At 43.1% G+C, this 22,760-nt stretch overlaps 1 protein-coding gene across 1 annotated transcript in view; it reads right to left on the bottom strand.

Moving 5' to 3' along the window:
- The window catches only part of SPMIP7 (sperm microtubule inner protein 7), a 35,118-nt gene extending 12,406 nt beyond the window's left edge, over positions 1 to 22,712 (bottom strand). The window contains exons 1-7 of the mRNA XM_031444993.2: positions 19,621 to 22,712; positions 16,370 to 16,467; positions 11,159 to 11,235; positions 8,566 to 8,704; positions 7,609 to 7,676; positions 1,940 to 1,981; positions 538 to 645 (exon numbers count right to left, since the gene is read on the bottom strand). Of these exons, the coding sequence (XP_031300853.2) occupies positions 538 to 645; positions 1,940 to 1,981; positions 7,609 to 7,676; positions 8,566 to 8,704; positions 11,159 to 11,235; positions 16,370 to 16,467; positions 19,621 to 20,179 (1,091 nt within the window). The 5' untranslated portion in view covers positions 20,180 to 22,712. The remainder of the gene's footprint in view (positions 1 to 537; positions 646 to 1,939; positions 1,982 to 7,608; positions 7,677 to 8,565; positions 8,705 to 11,158; positions 11,236 to 16,369; positions 16,468 to 19,620) is intronic.
- Positions 22,713 to 22,760: the final 48 nt, after the last annotated feature.

A 22,760-nucleotide genomic window follows, 5' to 3' on the forward strand; every position in this document is an offset into this window, starting at 1 on the left:
AAATAAAATAAAATAAAATAAAATAAAATAAAATAAATTATAAGATGTAGGCTAGGTCTGAAGGACAGCCAATGTGAATTCAACTAATTGGTTTTGTGGGTACAACTGATGGTTTAAAAAAAAAAAGAAATCAATTAATATTTAAAATATATTCGAGATTCACACTGCAGTCCTGCAAGATCTTTCCTGAGAGCTTTTCAGTCATTGCAGAAATCGATGGTATCAAATTCCCAGTGGTTTAAGGACGAGAACCCAGGACTGCAGCTTGCGGTCATGGGCCATTGCGAATCCTGGGCAGTGACTTCCCAGCCTCGGGGTCTCCACTGGTAAACACAGAATGTCACGCTGCAGAGGCCCAGGCTAATGCTGGAAGCTGCCACCTCCTCTGTGACCAACTCCAGCTCTTACAGAGGACGGGCAGCTTCCATCCCGACCCAGCTCAGCATGAGGACTCTGCTGATTCCTTCCTGCTTAGCAAAGCCGGTCGCCGCATTTCCCCCCTAAGAATAAAGGGGAGTCACCGTAAGAGCAACTCACCGACTCGCTGTTGTGCGGAGAATTTCCGAGCTCCGGGGCTTGGCGAGGGACGTGATGTCGCCCCAGGGGTTGTCAAGGTCATCGGCATCTGTAGACTGCACACAGCCACTGTCAGGATGAAAAGAAAAGATGTGTGTGTGGTGGGGGGGGGTTAGAACAAACAGAAAAAAAAAATAGATGAACATATCCTAACTTACAGAGGAAATCTTGCCAAAATAGATCAATACATAAAAAATGAACCACGATGCTGGAACAAAAAGGAGGTAGACTTCAGATTTTTCAGAGTAACAGCTGATCTAACGTTTGAGCCAGAGTGAGAGGGACAGCTGGTTTGAGATTCTGAGCAGAGAGGCCGCTGTCCTGCAGCCCTGAGACAAGTCCTCCTCTGGGATGGGGAGGCGGCCTGGGGCCAGGCGGGGACGGGTCTCTCCCAGGGCCAAGGGGCCTCCTGTGGAGCTGGGAACCTGGCAGGTGCCGGGGATGCTGGGCAACCAGTGATGCGGCTCTGGATCCAGAGAGAGGGTCCGCTTAGGGGACACCAGTCAGGGGGTGTCCTTGAGGTCCTTCTGGGGCCACTAGGAGAACGAGGCGTCTGCTCCGCAGTGGAGCAGAGAGCCGGGCATGATGCGGGGCAAGGATGAAGGGCCCGGATCCCCCCCCTTTCCTGGCTTGCTTCCTTCCAAGGTACCATGATCTGATTGTTTGTGTCCACCCCCCCGGGTTGAAATCCTGATGCCCAAAGGTGACGGTAGCTGGAGGTGGGAGGTGCTTAGGTCATGAGGGGGGAGCCCTCAGGAAAGGAATTAGAGCTCTTACAAAAGAGACCCCACAGAGCTCCCCGCTCCATCACTGTGACCCAGAAGAGCCCCGTCACCCGGACGTCTGGGACTTCCAGCCTCCAGAGCCGTGACACAGACACGTCCGTGGCTTGTAACTCGCCCGGTCTGTGACATTTCTTGTAGCAGCCAACAGACTAAAACAAGTTCTTTCCTTCTATTTATGGCCAAGAAGACCCCACGTGGTGGGAGATTCATATCTCTGCCATCCATGGACAGCCAGACTTAAATTTAGAAAAGCAGGCGGCCCCATTTCCACATCAAAAATAAGTCTTTCTGGTTGACAACACCCAGGGTTAGTCGCACCCAAGGTACTTCATTTCATAAAATAACCAATTTGGGAAAACTGAAAATACGCTCCCCCTTTCCTTCATTCACCAAAATCTTTTAACAAATCTTTGATGGAACTCCTGACCTTCAGCAGGTACCACGCTAGGAAGACACCAGAAGTTGGTCAGAAAGCAGAAGTTGTTCCAAAAAGTGAATTACAGACATGAGTGAGCTGAAAGCCAAGACAACTAGATGTAAATCTAGTCATTTTGGGGACGTTAAGAAACATTACTTACGTATAGAGGGGAACGTATTTGCTTCTGGAACTCGGACTCACACTGAGAAAAGAAGATACAGGCAACTGAGTCACTGGCATTAGGTTCCTACACACCAGACTATTTCAGTATTTCTCTTATTAAAATTAAAACAAATATTCCGGGATACCGCACAGGAATTGGCTTCCCGAAGGCGGTGATTTTAAAACAGAAATGACGCAGTTTATCCCTGGTGAAAACTTGAGTTTCCCTTTAGCATCCATCCCCTTGGTTTAAGACCCATGGGGGTCACATTATTTCCGTTATTTCTCTCGCTGATTCGTAGCAATTTTAAAATCTTGCCAACAGTCTGATCCCAAATAATTTTGAAACTTTTGTACGTATTTGGCAAAGGCATTAAAAAAAACTAAAGCTAAAGTGAAATGAGAAAGATACCGCTGTAAACGAAAGTCAAGCGCAGAACAAATTGACGGCAAGCGACCAAAGGCACATACGTCTTTGCTGACGCTTCCGTTTCAAAGCCGCCTCCTCCCGGGCGTTTCTGTGCCGGGTCCGCAGTGAGCAAACAGGCGATGCTTGGCAGAGCTGACCTCCCCCTTTCTCAGACACACAGGATGCTCACGTCTGACTGGATCTCCCTGACCAGCCGGTGTGGTCCTCCAGGGTGGAGAGCCAGTATGTCCACACAAAGGGATGCCCCGGAGCTGAAGCCACCACCGTGGCCCAAGGAAATGCAGAAACTCACAAGATTGCAGGTACTCAGGGCTTTCGGACTGTGTTCTCCCTGCTCTGACCCTGGAACCAGCCACTTCTCCAAGGGTCTCAACGTGGTTTTTTAAGTGGAATGGCATTTAAACGCCAGGTGCTCTCCGTGGCCAGCACTAGGAATATGTGGGTAGACACGCACCCGTGTCTACCCACATATCTGCAGAGATTTGTATCCACTTTCTGCGTATGTACGTAAAGGGGTGCCTTGGAGATGTTGTGGGTTCACTTCCAGACCACGGCAATAACGCCAACACCGCAGTAAAGGGAGTCACAATTTTTGGGTTCCCCAGTGCATATAAAAGTTATGTGTGTACAACAGGGGGGTCTATTAAGCATGCAAGAACGTCATGTCTAAGGAAAAGCACATTCCTCAATTAAACAATACTTCAATGCTAAGCAATCTGACCATCGTGTAGGCCTTCAGTGGGCTGTGCACTTGTCACAACAGCGATATCAAGCATCGCTGATCACGGGTCACCAGTACAAATGCGATGATAATGGGGAAGTTCGGAATACTGGGAGAACTACCCAGATGTGACACAGAGACATGAGTGAGCCAGGGCTGCTGGGAAAATGGCACCGACAGACTTGCTCGAGGCAGGGCGGCTGCAAACTTTCAGTCTGTAAATAACGTCATATCTGCCAAGCGCAGTGAAACGAGGTCTGCCTGCAAATATAAGCTGGCGGGGCCTCTCCTAACCCATCCAGCACCGCAGGGTCCACGCTTAGCCTCCCCCCGCCCCATTTACTTGCGCATTCCTTCTTGGACAGTGCGAAACCCGCCTCCTACCGACCGTCAACTTTTCTGCTCAAACCTGGAATGCATGCAAGAAGTTTTACAACTGCGGCCATTTCCTGGCGAGAAACGCACGTACTGAGCAGCGCACGGTGCTCGCAGATAGTTCCTTTTGTCTTTAGCCGTACAGTTTTTGGTCAAAATACTGTTTCCAAATGTATGAAAGTCCAAATTAATTTAGGACCGCTCCCGTCTCCCCATCCACTTAAATACAGTTACGTCATTTGTAACACAGAAACACTTGTCAGTCGTGTCTGCATTCCATCCTGGGTTTTCCCAACATCCTGGTAGATTATCTATCTGTCTATCTATTTATCTGTCTATCCATCCATCCATCCATCCATCCATCCATGTTATCTATGCATCCATCCATCCATCCTATCTATCCATCCATCCTATCTATCCATCCATCCAATCTATTTATCTATCTATCCATCCATCCATTTATCTATCTATCCATCCATCAATTTATCTATCCATCCATCCATCCATTTATTTTTTTACTTTGCATTTAGTAAAGTTTGTTCCCTGTAGTGTATAGTTCTAAGGGTTTGACAAATAAAAAGACCACCACAGATCTGTACAGAGCTGTTCCATCCCCTACATTTTCCTTTCCAGGCTCTCTGTAGTCAAATCTTCCCCTTCCCCCAAATCCTGGCAGCCACCGATCTATCTCCATCTCTGGAGTTTTGCCTTTTCCAGCATGTCATGGAAATGCAATCGTGCACTATATGACCTTTGGGGTCTGACCACTTTCACTGAGCAAAATGCATTTAACATGCCCCTGCATTGTTGGTGTCGCCCCTGTCCTTTTTCACGGCTGACTAGTATTCCACCACATGGGTGTGCCCTCATGCCTCTGTCCAGCGGCTCCTGGTAAAAGATGGCTTGGTTGTTTCTAGGTCTTGAAGACTGTGAATGGAGCTGTTACAAGCATTCACACATAGGTTTTGTTGCTCATGGGAGCAACATTTGACAGAGGAAGGCACCAGGGTGTGTGGAACCCTCAGGAGCTCGGAGATGGGTCAGAACGCAGACATTTAGCTTTAGTTCATTGGATGATTAATCACTGAAACTGTAAGTGCCATGGACCTGTATAAACCAGGTGAGCTGTGTGCTATTCTACCACACAATACGTAAATAAAAAGATGATGATGACATTTTTTTATTAGCACTCACATAATATTGAGTTAGTGTCAATAATTTACATCTTTATTCTTTTACCAGACATTTGAACAGGATTACCAATAATTTCAGCTTGCTGGGTTAACAAGGATCTTATATTTTTGAATGTTTTAATCTTTTATTAAATGACTACCATTCAATTTATACTTTGGAATCTACTATTTATACTGAGATCATTCTACATATTTGGCAAAATGATCTTTTTAAATAATCTTTATCAAGAATTTTACACGCTACTTTTAGAATATGGCTCAATGGAATCTGTTTGCTGACGAAACTTAGTATTTTTTCTCAACATTGTCACTATTCTCAGTTTCAGATTCAGGATTTAAACTTGACTGTAATTTTCCATGTTTCCACTTTGTTGTTCTTTTTCCTTCTAATAATTTAAAAAATCCTTGTTTAAAGGGCAATTTATGCTGGTTTTATTGAAGTGATACATACAAGTGTGAAAGATTTTAAAAGTGTCATCTTTGATGTTATTTTTCCATAATTGAAATTTGTCAAAAACGTGTTAATTTTGCTAAGACTAAAAAAACTCCCATATTTGCTCTGCAATTAACTGTGAATTAAGTAAATATAAAATTAAATGTGCAAGATTAAAAACTCTCCTATTGAGGCAATGATCAATTTGGCCATCATCAAACCAGAAAATCAGGGAAAACTCCAGGGAACAAAAGATGGCATAACTTCACTGTGGTCACCTACATTTTTCTTATGCTTTATCTGTCTGTCTCATGCTGTTCTTCATAACTGGCCACAGTATTTGCTGCAGAATACACGTATCTGTTTAAAGTTCCCTGTGAGGCATTCTTAGATTTTCTGTTCTATTTAATTTTCACAAAATGCTGACTGTGACTCCCCAATAATGGGCTGCAACCCATAGGCTATGAAGCACTCATTCAATGACTCAGAAGGGGCTGCTCATTACAGTGGACCAGGATAACTGCCTGCCGTGCTGAGAAATGGAACCCTGGGTCACACCGAAAGCAAGAGTGGATTTCACGTGGTTTATAGAGGTAAGTGTGCATAGCAAAGTTTTGAAATTTTTAGAGGAAAAAAGTAAGTAAAGAGGAATAGTATGTTTACTACTTCTGGAGAGGGAGAAGATCTATTTTTAAAATTCCACAAAAATAACAAGACAGAGAGGATGATGTTGATGAATTCAGTTATATTAAAATTCAAAACTTCAGCTCAGCAAAGGGCACCATAAAAGAGAAAGTCACCAACTAGAAGTAGATATTTTGATGCATATTATGAATAAAGGATTTCTGTGTGTGTTGTGTGATTTTTTTTATTGAGTTACAGTCAGTTTACAATGTCATGTCAATTTCTGGTGCACAGCACGACGCTTCAGTCATACATGAGCACACATATATTCATTTTCATATTCTTTTTCACCGTGAGCTACTACAACATCTTGAATGTATTTCCCTGTGCTCTACAGTGTAAACTTGTTTATCTGTTCTATGTATACCAGTCAGTATCTGCAAATCTCAAACTCCCAGTCTGTCCCTTCCCATCCAGAACAAGAGACGTAAGAATTTCTGCAAGTAATACATAAAAAACCACCAAACTAACTGCAAAAGGGGCAAAATATAAAAGCAGGTAAGTTACACAGATGAACACCCAAATAAGTCATAACTTACCCAAAAAAATGCTTATTGGCCACCAGGTAAATGTACGTTAAAATTATAATGAAGCACAATTTCATACGTCTAAGATTGGAATTTTTTTTAATTCGAAGATTCCACATGCTGGGCCCGATGTGCGGTAGTGGGAACCCCACGTTGCCGATGGTTGAGTCCACTGGCAAAACTGGAGAATGACGTACCACATTGAGGACATAAATAGAGTGCACACCTCATGACATAGCAATTGTAGCTGTGAGGGTGTGCATATAGAACCCAGGAAGAGTTTTATACTTGGGTGCATAAAGACACGGGGACACTGTTTCCAACTGGAATAGAAAAAAATTTAAGTTATGAGACTGGATGAATCGATTGCGGTATATCCATTCACGGAAGCCGGTGCATCCGGGAAAATGAACACTGAGAGGTGCCAGCATGTGTGAATCTCATGCACACAGTACTGAATAGAAATGTTAAGTTGGATGATAAATATATGTTTGATGTCACTTATAATGAGCTGATAAACACGGAACACAGTTCCATGTCTCGGTTAAGAATAACACGTATGTTTTAAGGATCAAAGGGGTGCATGGAAATGTGAAACATCAAGTCTAGAATGACAGTGACCCCTTAGGGAGGCACCTGTGTGGAGGGATGTACTTCAGGGCTTCCCTGGTGTTAATAATGGTTTATTTTTGAAGTTGGGAAGTAGATACACAGATTATATCACATTTTTACTGACACACTGTTATACAGGAAATATTCAAAAATAAATTAAAAAAATAAAAACAGAGGTGATGGCTGGATGGTCGGTTAAAATGAGAACCAAAAAAAGAGACAAAATTGTGACATTTTCAAAGACAGAAACACCAAGTTTTTTAGACTAAATGCACAAAATTACTTGTGTGGGAAGATTAGTAACACAGTCATTGTTTCTAGCATGAATAGAACACAAAAAAACTCCATGGTACAAAAGTTGACAGAAAATAATGTACAATCCATTGAAGTCCATGAATTTTACAACATTATAATTCTTCATCTCAAATTATTTATAAAACACTCCCTATTTTTAAATGGTTGTGGTGTATTTAATGGTCTAAATTCTAGGAAGGGCTGAGAGAAGACAAGAGAAAGCTGGCAATGCTGAGTGTGGACCTGGATTTGGGTTCTCATTCCAGTCCAGGGGATGGAAGTCTGAGGACCCTGGAACAGCCCCACCCTTTCTGTAGCCCAGGGCCAGAGCAGCAGAGTCTTACGATAAAGACGTGAGAAGTCTAGTGATAATGACAAGGTTAGCAGATACAACTTACAAGTTAACTGGTTTCACTGGGGCCAAGAAAGATCTCGTTTGAAACCTGTCCCAGAGTCCACCGACCATCTGCAATCATCACCAAAACGAATTTCAGATATTTAACTAACAAGATACTGTAATTTCTTTTTTTTTATTGAGGTATAGTCAGTTTACAATATTGTGTCAATTTCTGGTGTACAGCACAGTTTTTTAGTCATAAATGAATATACATATATTTGTTTTCATATTCTTTTTCACCAAGAGCTACTACAATATATTGAATGTATTTCCCTGTGCTATACAGTATAAACTTGTTTATCTATTTTATATACACCAGTCAGTATCTGCAAATCTTGCACTCCTGTTTACCTGTTCCCACTCCCTTCCCCCCAGTAACCATAAGTCTGTATTTTATGCCTGTGAGTCTGTTTCTGTTTTATACATAAGTTAATTTGTCTTTTTTTTTTTTTTTAGATTCCACATATGAATGACATCATATGGTATTTTTCTTTCTCTTTCTGGCTTTCTTGACTTATAACGACATTCTCCAGGGACATCCATGTTGTTGCAAATGGCATTACTTCATTCTTTTTCATGGCTGAGTAGTATTCCATTGTATAAATAGACAACAGCTTCTTTATCCAGTCATCTGTCGATGGACATTTAGATTTTTTAAATCAAGTCTTTGCAAATGACTTGAGCAAAAGGTAATCTTTAAATGAAACTTTTAAAATTTCAATATAGATATTAATGTATTTAAGGACATTGATGACTTTTATGATTATGGCATTTTCATAAAAATTTCCATAAATGCATATATTCACTTTGTTCTTTCCATAATTCTTAACAATAAAAGAAGTACTACCGAGACATACAGTTTGGAGGTTGGTGCAGTAACAAATGCGTTGTTGCAAAACTGTAACGTCATACAGTAGAAGGGACTCTGCATGTGTAATTAAGGTTACTCACTGCTGACCTGAGTTATTGCTGGAGATGGTTCATATCTCTTCAGTGTAAAACACTGTGAGACGAGGTCAGCAGCTTTTTCCACCGTTGTTTCTTCTGGATCAAGTTTTGGCGGTATCATCTTGTCCCAAGGGACCACTTCGTAAGCTCTAGGAAATTATTAAATCATGACACACATTGTGAGAAAAACCACATATTCAACTGGTACAGTTCTTCACAAGATCATTTTCTGTGGTAGGCAGAATTCGACAATGACCCCCAAGATTCCTGCCCCTTGGTGTGCGTTCTGTGTGTAATCACCTCCCCTCAGGTGTGTGCAGAGCAAATGACTATGATAGGATGTCACTCTCATGACAGTGTCCATGGCAATTTTACATAGTAAATGGTTTTGTGTGTTTGTAATTATGGTTCCTAATCAGCTGAACTTGAGTTGCTCGAAAGGCAGACTATCCTAAGTGGGTCTGATCTAAGCAGCTGAGCCCTAAAATGAGGCAAAAAAGCAACCAGCAGCAGACACTCTTCTGTTATCCTTAAACAGAGCCCGCGAGTCCCTCAGCTTCACTGAGCTGGAGTCTGCCAACAATCGGGATGACCCTGGAAGATGAGGACGACAGCTGACACTCTGATTCCAGCCTGAGGGACCCATTGCATGGAGCCCAGCTGGGACGTGCCTGCACTCTGACCTGTGGGACTCTGAGACAATAAATGAGTGCACTTTAAAGCTGCCATGTGTGTGGCAATCTGCTACAGCACTAGAACCCCAATGCGTAGACTTACATACATCTTACACTTTTCAAAAACAAAATTAATTTGGCCTTTGCAGTAGGGCAGGAAGACTACTGATTCACAAATAAATTAAGGCTTAGAAAATTGAACTCGTTGGCTTATGGTCACTCAGCTACTGATGGTGGAGGCCAGGTCTCAGATGTTGATTATCTGCCTGTGAAGAGTCTGAAGGATGCCCACTGTTCCACACCCGTGTAGCCAAGGTTATAAAGTCATGAGTGTGGAGCGAGGACCCCAAGCATCTTAGCAAATGCAATCATCACATACGTAAGGACTTGAATCTTAAGGGATCCTCTTGTGTTTAGAGTTTTGAGGGCTGTTCTTTTTTGACGGACGTACATGACAGATGCAGTGAAACACACTCCGGTTTGGTCGCAAATTAAAAAACCAACAACCCCGCCTTTCAGAGACTCCTCTGACGGGACCAGTGAACACGGGCCCTGTTTCCTGCTGCCTGGACACGGGGATCCCCCTCCTGCCCCACCCAAAGGTGGTGCCGTTGCTGATCTTTTGATCAAGCCACTACCTTCCAAACAATCTCAGGGTTAGTCAAAGTCTGTTTGTGACCTTCAGTCTCTCAGAAAATATTTACTGAGCGATTACTATATTTCAAGCACTGTGCTAGGTGCTTAGGATAAGAGGAATGAATACAGACTAAAATTAAAATTATAGTTTCCACAGTAATGTTGTAAGGATTCAATAAAATAATATTAGTAACAGTAAATAGCACAGTGATGGGTCCACCTTGTTTTCACTGTTGTGTATAGATTTTGAATGTCGCTCATTCTGAAACCAGTATCCTAAGGAAAAGCAAAACCTAATAAAATGTAATTAATTGTGCTCAAGGCTTAAATGCTGCATTATTCTTTTGACACATTTAACTAGTTTGTATTAAGAAGTTAATCTCTGAGTTGAACCAGAGCTTGAAAGGCAAGTTACCGTCTCAGCCTTGTGTATTTCATGAGTATTTCATGGACTTTCCATAGCAGTTACCAGTTTTAGCAGTTTTCACCAAGAAAACTTTTATAAACTACTTTAAAAAGAGACGAGTAAATGGCATAATTTCACACTTTGTTCTGTAAAAACAACTACTGTATTCTGAGTAAAGAATAAATTTAACCAACTCATTATTAACTGTTTCTAAAATGACCACTGGAATGTTTTCCTGCTAAAAACCGAGATAAGAATACAACAGGGAATGAGCTGAAAAACCAGACAGGACTTTCAAGGCCTTTCAGTTACAATCCTTCATTTTTAAGATGAGAAAAACTGAGGGCCCAAATTATTGGAGGATGCCAAAGTCAAATTTAAGGAAGAAATAATGTCATGTTATCCAAATGACACATCTGAGGACAAAAGAATCCTGTTGCCAAACTGTGAAAAAAGTTGCAAGAAAAATTACAGTCTAATATGCACAGAACAGACCAAAAAAAAAAAAATTCCTTAGCAAAATTTAACTAGAACCCAAGACTTACGAATACATGCTCTTTTCTAAAATTGTTCTAAGATTCTGAATTGCATCTCTGCATCATATACGTCTTTATGTTTTTGCTGACCTTTCGGGGTAATATTTATGCGCGTGTGTGTTTCATAAAAACGTAGCTGGAGCTGCCATTGGAAATGTGAAGCCGGCCTGCAGCTAGTAAACGTAGGTCTTCCTCCCTGAGCTGCTTATTTCTAGCCATCGTGTAAGTGAGTAAAGACCGGTGTCTGATGTTCTTTGAATTCCTCACAGGACCCTGGATATTGTGGACACAAAGGGGAGGTGTTCTTAAACACATTTTTAAATCAAATTCTACAGGGAAACCCATGCTTACTTTTGTGTAGAGGACTTGTAAAATGAGCTTTTGGCATTAGATTTCTTGTTTGGCTGTAAAAGCAGCTCTCCATCATCCTAGAAGGGGTGAACAGTACGTTAAAAGCGATTAGATATAAAAAGGAATTGTTAACGCTCTCTATTCACCATGCTTTCTTTTCTTCCTCTCCAGTGTCCTTCTTTCACAGCATCTCTTGGATCAACCAGATTAAACGCTTTCCTACCTTCCTCTGTTGTCTGGCAAATTTACATTCTCCTGGTGATTAAGTTAAAATTTACAGAATATTTGCCCTTTGGGTGGCTTGCTGCCTCTTTTTCTTAATGATGCGTTTTGAAAATCTAAATATTTCCAGCAGTTTTATCATCTTAACGTTATACCGAGGCCCATTATCCATTCTGAGGTTAATTTTTTGTAGATGTTTCTGCAGTGAAGCTTGGTTTTTTTCCCCATAGGATATCCGGCTGTTCAGTAATATGTTAAAAGACTTTCCCTTCTTTACTAAAATGCCTTGGCATATTAGAAAAATCAAATGGGTATGTAAGTGGCTCTATTTTATGTCCCATTACCCTGTCCATCATTTTGCCAACTGGTACTGATTATTGTAACTTTATAGGAAGGCTTGAAATCAGACGGCAAAATGCTCCAACTTTATTCTTTTTATTCAAACTTGGTTTAGCTTTTTCAGGTTTCCATTTTACACAGATTTTATAATTAGTTTGCCAGTTTCTTCAAAATCGCCTCTTTGGATTTTTGATGGAGTTTGCGTTGAAACTACCTGTAGATCAACTGGGCAACCATTAACATATTAGCCAGAATAAGTCTTTCAGCCCATGAGTCGGGTTTGTTTTCCATTTATTTAAGGTCTTTAACTTATTTCATCCAGTAACGTACTGTGGTTGTCGGTGAGGAAAATGCGCATGTGTTTCATTACGTTGTATGCTGGTTTTAACGCTTGTAAACAGACTTTCACAATTTCTTTTTTTAATTGTTTGCTTCTGATATGTGAAAATGCAACTGGTTTTTGCGTATTAGCAATAAACCTATGGCTTTAAATAAATTCAACTATTACATTTAGTAGCTGTTTTGTAAGTACCTGAGGATTTTCTACAAATATTAGGTCATCTCTGTGTAGAGATGGATTCATTGCTTCCTTTTCAATTATTTATGACTTCGTTCCTTTACCTCACTGCAATAGCCATCACCTCCATCAGGTAGAAAATAAAAGTGTTAAGCAGGTATTTTTGTCTTTTTCCTGGTTTTACAGAAGAAAAATTGAAACTTTCATCATTAATTTAGCCTTAGTTCTTCATAGATACCTTATATCAGGTTGGGGAAGTTCCCTAATCTGTTGAGAGTTTTTATTACTAATAAATATTCATTTTTCCCTCTTCTTAAGAATAGTCTTGGTTTATTCTGACTCTATAAAGAAAATTTCCATTTCCACAAAAACACAGCTAGGATATTGGCTGGAATTGCCCTGAAACTGGAAGTCAACTTAGAAAAGTCTAAATTTCTGAAAAACATTGAGCCTTCAGTCCAGATAATAGTTTTTGCTCAGCTTTCTGTTTGTTTAGAGCAAGAAGGTACGTTGAGCGTGCGACACTCCATCTCCTCTACTTCATTGATTGTTTTTAACTTAAAATCTTTTTTTTTTTTTTTTTGCTTTGTTTTTGGGGGAGGTGTAATTAGGCATTAATTTATGTATTTTGATGGAGGGGCTGGGGACTGAACCCAGGAACTTGTGCATGCTAAGCACGTGCTCTGCTACTGAGCTCTACCCTCCACCCCCCCCCGATTAATTTTTTCTCTTATCGTTTTTTTCTCTTTTTTGTGCTTTTTCGGAGTTTATTACACTGTTCATTTTGTAGCTTTTTTCTTTTTATTGTCTTGTCTTTAAACCTCAAGATCCCTCATTAAATTTTCACTTCAGTCTCCCTCCCTTGGGACATCATGTAATTAAGTCTTAATTTCTGAATGAATTTTCTTTCACCTACAACTGTATTAGTAGTTAATTGTTGAAATTCTGTCTGAAGGCAGGTTTCCATATCCCCAAATGCTTGTTTGAAAATATATTAATTCACTCTGGAGTGTTATATTGCACTTTTCTCCTGCTTTATAGTTGGTTGGGGGTGGAGAGCCTTTACTAAAGTATTTCGAGTCTTGTTTTCAGTTTCTTTGCAGACCTACTCTGTGTTCTGCCTTCGTTCTGTGAACGTGCTGTGGTTTACACGTCCATAGCTCAGTGGCGCCCTCTTCTGCCAGGGCCGCCAAGTACAGTTTCTTTAATAACATTTTTCCCTTATCTTAGATGACTGCCACCAGGGAAGTTATGTAACCCCCATTAATTAATTTTTCCGTCTTTCAGGATCTTAACTGTTCCTTTTTCTTTTTTCCCTTTACCTACCACCCAGCCTCCAAAGCGTGACTCTCCTTCTGTTTAACCTTCTTCTCCTGCACAATCAGCGCCTTTCAAACATTCAAATCACGTGTTTCCACTCCTTCTCTGAACAGTTAGAGTCTGTTTCTCTATCAGTGTTTTTTTTTTTTTTTTAACCAAGTTTAGGCTGGCTTCTGTCTACCAGTTTTCCAATACTGCTCTCATTTACCAAAAAACAACAATAATAATAATATTTCTGTTGAAAGTTTGAGACTTGACTTGTTACGATTTTATATTTCCTTTTTTTTTAAACTTGCAGTAATTTGAAGTTTAGGGTTTCTCTGTCTTCTAGCTATGTTTGTGGCACAGTTTTCATATGCTACGTCTTGTCTTGTTCGGCATTTTTTTTCAGGCATGTGGGGAAGCATAGCTGTATGCGGCCACCATTGCATCTGGCTCCCCTAAAGTCATTTTTTTTTTCTTTTTTTGTTTCTTTTTTTTGTTCTTCTTATCAGCATTGGCAGGTATGTGTCAATTTTCTTCTCAGTGAGCTAACCTGTGGCTCTGGTAGTCTTTTAAAATATGTTTATTTTCCATTTCCTTCATTTCTTATTTTATCTTTACCGTTTCCTCCCTCCCTAAAAAAAAAAAATATTTCGCCATGTTTTTCTCACTTTTTGAGATGGATACTTGCTCAGTTCTGAAAATTTTCAGGTTTTCTTCTGTTATAAAATATTAAGATTATGCGTTTTCCCCAGGGTGTCATTATAGTTGCATTTTTCACACACATGGCTATTAATAATTTTATTATTATTTAGTTCAAGATGTTTTCTCGTTTCTACTTTAGGATTTCTTTGGCCCGAAGCTCATTCGTAAGTATAGGTGCCCATTTCTAAGCACACAATTTCCCAGATGTTGTGATCTGTCATAATTGTCTCGTGGACAAAGAATCTGCTCCGTATGATTGAAACATTTGGAAAAAAAAATTTACACTTGTTTTATGGCATAGTCTGTGGTCATTTTTATTAACGGTCCTTGCAAAAGAATTTATTTAACTATGTCTGTTACGTCAGCTTGTTAATTGCACTGTTTTATTCCACCATATCGAGTCTTAAGAACGACACTGAAGGGTTCTTCCTTTACATCCTGACACCTCGGCATTATTCACAGGAAGACCCTCCATCAGCATCATTGTCATGAATTCCTCAGTTCCCTAGAATTTCTTCATTTCCACAAAACCTAACAATAGCGGACAACTGATGCCTGGGTTCCAAACACTGCAGTAAACAACGTGAAAAGTAACTTTCAGAAACATCCTGCTTCTTTGCATCTCTGTGTCGTCCGGGCTTTGTCTCCCGAGACTCCTGCTGTGGGGGTCACGTCTGGCTCACTTGGCGTGGAACCGTGAGTAATCCTGAATGTGCAGCAGAAAACGTGTGGGGACGCCTCGGGGAGCCCCCAGAAATAAACACAGCAGCGGGGGTACCAAGTGTGTCTCCACATATCGCTTCTGTCCTGTTCTTTTGCACATCTGGGATTTCAAATAAACATATGTTCTTCTTTTTGCCGTATTGTCCATGTTTCTTACTCTCACTGAGGCACTTTCCATGTTTCTGTAAATTTGTGTAGCTTCTTCTCTTTCATCAACCATTTCCCCAATTCTTGCTTTAACTGCCTCGTCTGCTGCTGCACCCCACTTCCTGTTCTTTGTTTACTGTATTTTTCAGTTCTGGAACTACTCCCCCCCCCTCCCAATTTCCTAATTTTCCATTTTCTAATTTCTAATTTATTTACAAAAATTGTGAGCTCATCTTTTGTACTTTTTGAGCATTTCAAAACATCTGAGTGTCTAACTGCAGATGAATTATCAGGCAGATCAACTTTAGGAAGGAGGTCATGTAACAGCAACAGAAGTGGAAACTGATTTTGAAAGCATCCGTATCTTCACGGGGTTTCTTTTTGGGGTGATGAAAATGATCAAAAATCAGACTGTGGTGATGGCTGTAGAATTCTGTAAATAGCTTAAAAGTACTGAACTGAACACTTCAAGTGGGTAAATTTTATGGTATGCAAAATGTATCTCAATAAAGATGTTCTTTAAAAATAAAAAACCAAACTCGTCATACCCACGTACCCCTGGGAAGTCTTCAAGTAATTCAAACACCAAGGGTTTAGTCTATAAAATCCACGTGGGATAATGGTTAATAACATAATCCTTCAATCCAGAAATACATCTATGTTTAATGTCTGATTTGATATTTACTATCTTGGTGGTCAAAAGCCAGTTCCTTGACATCCCTTGGCTTCAGCTTCCTCAAATACTATGGGGCTAACATCACCGTCTTGCCTGGAAGCAGGGCCTGGAACACAGCTTTTGTTCATTTAATGCCCGGTGGGCGTGCTCGAGGTGAAGCGGAGGATAGGACGGGGAAAAGATAACACGGGAACGTGGTTTCAGCTAAAGACTGGCCTGATTCTGTTTCCTCGAGGGTGTCAGTCACTGGCCAGGTTCTGAGGGGGACGGTGTGGGAGGGAGCTGTCCTCCTGCGGGTGGCCGTCACACACTTGGTGGCCATTGCTCACGGCCACCGGGGAAGGCGCACTGGTCAGCAAAGGGGGCCTGGGTTGGGTCCCACCATCACCTGCCACTCACTCCTGTTTCACAACGTTGTTGGGACACGATACACAATGACAGCGAGGTTTCCCACAGTGCCGGGCACGTAAGAAGTACTTTGTAAATGGCAGCTATTTTTTACAGGGCATAAAATACCAAATACACAGACAATGACACAAACTAGTTACAAACACAACACCATCTGGAAAGAAAACCTTACTGTACGCGCTGCGTCCTCATCAAACGTGTATGTGTGATTTACTGAGCATCCTTCACGACGAGGCTGCAGCGGAGTGACCTTCACGGGGCTCGTCCAACCTGAAAACAAAGGTGCACGTGTTTGGGATGCATACACACAAAATGCAGCAGGAATTCCTTCTCCCACCAGAAAGCTAAACTGCGTGGTGCTAATCGATTTTTCAAGGGACTATCTGACAGCTTGTCTCAGCAGAGAGAACAGAATAGCTCTGGAATTTACGTGTTGGGGTAATTGCAATAGTGCAGAATTATTTGTTGTTTATTACTCGTTAATGGAAGAGACATGTTGGGTGCCGTGAATCTGCGTGTGTGTGTGTGTGTGTGTGTGTGTGTGTGTGTGTGTTTGTGTGTGTGTTGGGGCTGGCGAGACACAGAGTTTACTATGTAGCGACTCACCTGCTGATACAACAGACTACAAAATGTGAAGGTTGCCTTAAACAAGTATTTACTGCACGACAAAGGGAAGCAGATGACGCACGAAGACAGAAAACAGGTTTCCTGGTTTTGAGATGCTCACAACGGTGTGCGGACGGTAGGCCTGCCCTGTGACAGCAACATCACAGTCCTCAAGAGGACTGACCCAAGGATGCGCACGGCTGCATCGTGAGACTGCAGGCGAAGGCGGAAGATGAACAAGAGGCAGGCCAAAGTCAGGGCCAAGCGGCCACGGACCTAAGCTCCAGACAGACCGCCCTGGGCAAGGTTTAATCGGAGAGACTGACGACTTTGGCCGATGCCTCTGGTCTGGACTGGGGACGAGTGTCAGTGAGGATGACTCTTGGACCACAGACGTCCTTCCCCTACTCCACGGGGGCTTGTGACTCAGGCCCCTGCTTTTTAGCTCTGCCCCATGAATTAGTCTAACTCAGCAAAAGATGAACTAAAAAGTTACAGTTTGGGAGACGGCGGGGGGCAGCACAGAGACGTCTAAGCAGAGGTGAGGTGAGCTGGGCTTGGTGGCTGCGTGGACGTCAGCAATGCAATCTCTTAGGATCGTGGTTTTTTATTTTTATTTATTTTTTTTATTCTTAGGATCATGTTTTGACATTTACATAAGCCCACTGACAAGCACGCTGGTGTGTGACATACTTCATTCTGAGAAAACAGCCTGTCTTTTTTTTTTTTTTTTTATCAGAATGTACGAGAAACTATGCGTATTTAGGTCTGGCTAAAAACTGTACACACTTATCACTTATACTTAATGATTATTTCCAGAATCCACAACACCCCTGGAGGCCCAGGGGAAACGACATTGAACCCAATCCCTGCACTGCAGGCAGGGCTAGTTAACAGCTACGACTGATTAAATGCTTTACCAGCTTCCACAAATTGTGCCAAGTATTTTAAGCATCTTGATTCATTGAATTCTTACGATTTTATAAGAGAATTTATGCACAAAGGAAGTGAAAGTTGCAGGCTTCGTAACAAACGTTACTGGTTCGCTCCCACATCTAACAAACGTTACTGGCTCGTTCCCTTGTCGTAAATATTTTTACACGAATTACATTAGACAGGAAGCTTTCTGCTAGGATTTGAGTGGATTCTGTTGTCCTGACCTAGGCAGTGAAACAGAGGCTGGACGAACTCTATACTTGGTTCTAACCTGCAGGCGTAATGCCTGTTAACCCTAAGTTAATACTTTAAAGTTGACACTAAGATAATAAGTTCTATCCATAAGTTAGCTTCAAGAAATGATTTCTGCAACCTCTAACTTGCTGGAATCATTTTTTTCACAGTCCACCCTTGGAAAAACTCACAAAAACAAACCAACAAGTTTGCCCTTGAACATTGGACGAGGCTGGGATTTGCTGCTTACAAAGTGACACCCTGGTCTAAAACGGACTCCAGTGGAAAATGCGTTGCATTCTTTAAAGACGTGTTCTTGAAACGACGATTACAGTCCATGGAAACCTTAGCGAAAGGCTGAGCTCGAGCTCCCTTCCTGACAGGTTCGGAAGTTGGTCGGTAGCTCAGCATCGACGAAAAACGTCCTGTATCTGCCAGACGGACCTGAACTCACCAAGGGCTCCCTCAGCATGAATTGCACTTGCTTCTCAGTGGTACCGTATGTCCCTCGACGGCATTGCCGCTGGATTATAAAGTATTTCTTAAAATAGGTCGCTGAACCTCAGCTATATTATTTATTTGAAAATTCCAAACTAAGGAATTTCCCGGAGACCACCTGCTGGAGGTCTATTAAAAGCGTTAACTCTTATTCTGTGCTCATCTCTTAGCAAGTTGTTCCTTCTCGTTCAAAGGTTGGGTATCTGGAGAGTGGGGATGGGGACCATTGTCTGGTGGGGTTTTTCATTCCTACGACCCCTGCCTTTATTCCTACCCCCTTCCTGGCCCCAAGTGCCGATGGCCTCTCTTCTCGGAGGAGTGGCAGGAACCACGGATCCCCACTGCTCCAAAAAGTGGGGATGCCAACTGCTGCTCCCCTCGTGGGCCCGTCGGGCCTGGCGGGGTGCTGAAGGGGGTGGAGGCGGGCGCGGCCTCTCACTGCGGAGGCCAGCTCCGCGTCTGTTCCTCCAGCACCTGGCCAGCACAGGTTCATCACCTGTCGCCCCCTGCCTGCCAGACACGTTTCTAACAGGCACGCTGCCTGGGGCTTTGCTTTGGAAGCGTTTCCCGCCGCCTCCGGGCCAGGCCTGTGACACCCCCGGGGGTCCTTACAGAGACCCCCGCAAGGGGCAGCTCTCAGGCAGCGGTTATCAACCCTGCTCCCACGGCTGCGCTGCGCTTACCCACCCATCCTTCAGCTGCTGTTTTTACGAGACCCCAGCAATTTACTTCCGACGACTTCCCCCTTCCGTCTCAGGCCCTGGAACCTAACTCGTTCATAATCACCAGCCGATTTATTCTTTCAAGGGAGACGGACAGCTAAGGAGGCATGATACACAATTATTAAAATCAAACGTAAATCCCCTTGTGGTGAAATTAGGTTGTTTCCACGTTTAGACTAAGTTATCCGATACACACTTCGTGTTGATCACTTACACTCACGAAAACCAATATTCTGCTACAAATAGGTTCATAAAAGGCTTATCATTCCTCCTCCTTTTCCCCCTACAATCTGTGGTTTAAAAACAAGAAGTCCTTCTCCGGTTCTTGGCAGTTTTACGTTAACGGCCGCATCCTGAATCTGGGATCCACACCCTCCTCCCTGGTCTGGGTGTTTACAAGTAGCAAAACCCAGGTCAGTCTCTTTACCTCCAAGTCTTGCTCTGATGGAGACGTCTGGTACTGCCCTGGAATTCCACCTCCTGTCCTGCTGCAGCTCTTCCAATAAAACTTTTTCCCTTTTCAGCTTCGTCTGAAATCCCGTGTCTGGCCTGGGGACGCGATGCTGGGGCTTCACGTCGCTGACGTCTGCCAGGCTTGGGACGCTCCTGCCAACGCCAGGCCTTAACTCGGCGTCGCCACCAGGACTCAGAAACCCCGAGCAGGGATCCCCCAGGGGGACATCATCCCGCAGGGGAAACAACGGGTAACCCGGGCCAGGCGGCGGCGGGTGAGGGTAATGCAAATGGTAGTCCGGCAGCACAGAAGGCGGGTGGGGCTGGAACTTGAGGAAAGCTGGGCTGCCCTTCTTCTCAATCCTGCCGCAGTCGTGTCTGTCCTCAACCCCTCTCACAAAAGGCATGTTCATTTTCCTTAAGAGCTGACAGTAGTGTGGGTAATCTCTGTTCTCAACAGCCTTCGCTCCGGAAAGGAAGGACGGTTCAGCGATGCTTATCTTTCCAGGCGCGTGCTGCCAATCCAGGGCCATGGCTTTCCTCTTTAAAACTCTGCGTGACTGTGTATTAAGTCTTCTGGTGTCCCCTTTCCCTTTAACTATAAAACTCCTGGATTTCCAATCATCAAGGAGGATGGGTTAATCTAATATAGTTTTCGATCTGGCTTTCTAAATATCAATAGAGTAGGTTGCTTTTTTTTTTCTTTTAATTTTTAAGGTATTTTTCCTGCACCAAAGGAAGGACAGGTCCTTAATAGGGACCAGAACAGAAACAAAACAAACAAGAGTCCCTGTTGCTTGGCAACGGCTAGAACTGTACCACACTGGACCATTTATTACGTACATCATAATTTAATTCTTAGGAAGAACAAAGCAGTTTTGTGGGTGCCACCCCCATGATGGTCTCCTCACCAACGCTCAGGGAAACCGTGCACATGTAATTTTTTAAATTTTCCCCTAAGGTGGTATTTCATGGGCAAGTGAGAGTCGGTAGAGTCTAAGTTAAAGCAGTTAACCGAGTGACAATATATTTTTTAAAATGTATCTGACTGTAATTAGTTATTTACCTTATAATAAATCACAAAACACACTACCTAAATAAATGTACATTTAAATGCAGGGCAAAAAAATGAAGGTGTATTATACAATGGTTAAACTAGTGAATCTAATTTTTAAGGGAAGTACTTTGCAGTTTATAGTCAAAGTACAGACTCACTGTTCACGTGCCCTAAACTGTCCTTACTCATCTTTTTGCTACCCTGACTGACGTCCAGAGTGAGAGCAAGGAGGTCCCTAAGTCATTTCAGGAAACTGCAGCACGTAGCAGCCATTAGCTCACATGTGGAAAAAAAATAAAAAAGAGAGATCAATATACTGTCCACTTAAAAGCTCATTTCAACTAGATTAACTTGGTCTTGCTTGAAAACTGCTACCGAAGGAACTCCAGGCCATAGGATTTGGGCGCAACGGCTCACAGCATCCCTGCTGGAGTGCAAAATGCAAACATGAATGCAGACCTACTTTCTGATTTTCAGCCATAAGTTTTCCCCCTTCGGACTCACACCACCCATTAACTGAGGTCGCCAATATTACTTCCTATTCTCAGGTTGACTATTTGGAATTTGCACAGCAGACCGAGGCTGGGGGGGGGGGGGATGGACTGATGAACTGAAGCCAATTCTTGGATACAGAAAACACAGGCCTCAGGATTTAGCACGGCCTGAATAGTCCCCTGTACCCTTTATTCACTAGAAGCCCACAGTTCAACACTGATTTGGTAAAAATCGTATCATGCAGGTTTACTTGCTTATAAAAATTAAAAGTTGTAGTAGAATATGTGCCTAGACAAATGTAGTGACTGGGCACTATTCAGTAAATAGATATGTTTACCAGGTGTAGAGGAACAGCAAGACCTTGGCCAAAGTGCCAGCTGGATCGAAGCCCTCCAGGTCTCTCTTTATTAAACACGCAGGAACAAGCTAAATTAATGCAGAACTTTATGTAGATTAGAAGTCCTGAAGGAGTAAATCTACTCAGTGCAATAAACTGTACTGTATACATCTTACTAGTTAACACATGTATAATTGTAGCCAAAAAAAAACCACAAGGGAAATGCAGAAATTTCAATTTACTTTGTTAATAAGAACTAAGGATTTCCTAGGATATTTACATAACCCTTAAGAAACGCCTTCATCCTGGTCCCGCCAGGTGGGCCCTTTCCTTCTCTCTTCCCTTCCCTTTTTTCCCTCTTTCTTTGTGTCTCTTCCCTTCCCCTTCTTTCTCTTTTTTCCTTTTCTTTTCCCTTCCCCTTCTCTTTCTTCCTTTTCTTTCTTGCCTTTTTCCTTCTTTCCTTCTCTCTTCCCTTCCCTTTTTTCCTTTTCCTTTTTTGTCTCTTCCCTTCCCCTTCTCTTTTTTCCTTTTCTTTCTTCCCTTTTTCCTTTTCTCTCTTCCCTTCCGTCTTTTCCTTCCTCTCTTCCTTTCCCTTTTTTCCTTTTCTTTCTCTCTTCCCTTCCCTTTTTTCCTTCCTTTCTCTTTCTTTCCCTTTTTTCCTTTTGTCTCCTCCCTTCCCCCCCCCCCATTTCCCTTTCCTTCTTTCCTTTTTCCTCCCCTTTCCCTTCCTTTTTTTAAATTGTGGACTATCCGAATGCCTGCAGTATACCAGAAGCCACCCTACGAGGCTGAGGTTAAAACGGTGGCAAAGCCGACCGGGCGCCCAGCGCGTCCACCAGGGCAGCACGGGCGACGCCCTCCGGGGCGGGGCCCGCACGCTCCTAACGGCGCCGACTCCCCGAGACCCGGGCCCACGCAGGCGGGGGCCCGCCGGCTGGAGGCCGCCCGCCCGGGACCAGCGCACCCCGGGCTGGCCTGGCCCCGGGCCGCCCGCTCCTTCCTCCCGAAGGCGGCAGGGCGCACCGTCCTCGGCCGGGCCCCGAGCACCGGGTGTGCAGTGTCCACACGCGGTGAACTCTCCCAGCCGCACACAGGCGGGCTGCTCCTCCCCGAGCCGCTCCGGCTACCCGCGCGCGCGGGGTCGGGCGAACCTCCGGGCGGAGCGCGGCGGGGAGGTCGGGGCGGTCCGCGTCTCCGGGCGCCGGGCCTCCCCAGCCCGGCCCCA

This window comes from Camelus dromedarius, chromosome 35 (assembly GCF_036321535.1).
Source record: "Camelus dromedarius isolate mCamDro1 chromosome 35, mCamDro1.pat, whole genome shotgun sequence".
NCBI classification, from domain to species: Eukaryota; Metazoa; Chordata; class Mammalia; order Artiodactyla; family Camelidae; genus Camelus; species Camelus dromedarius.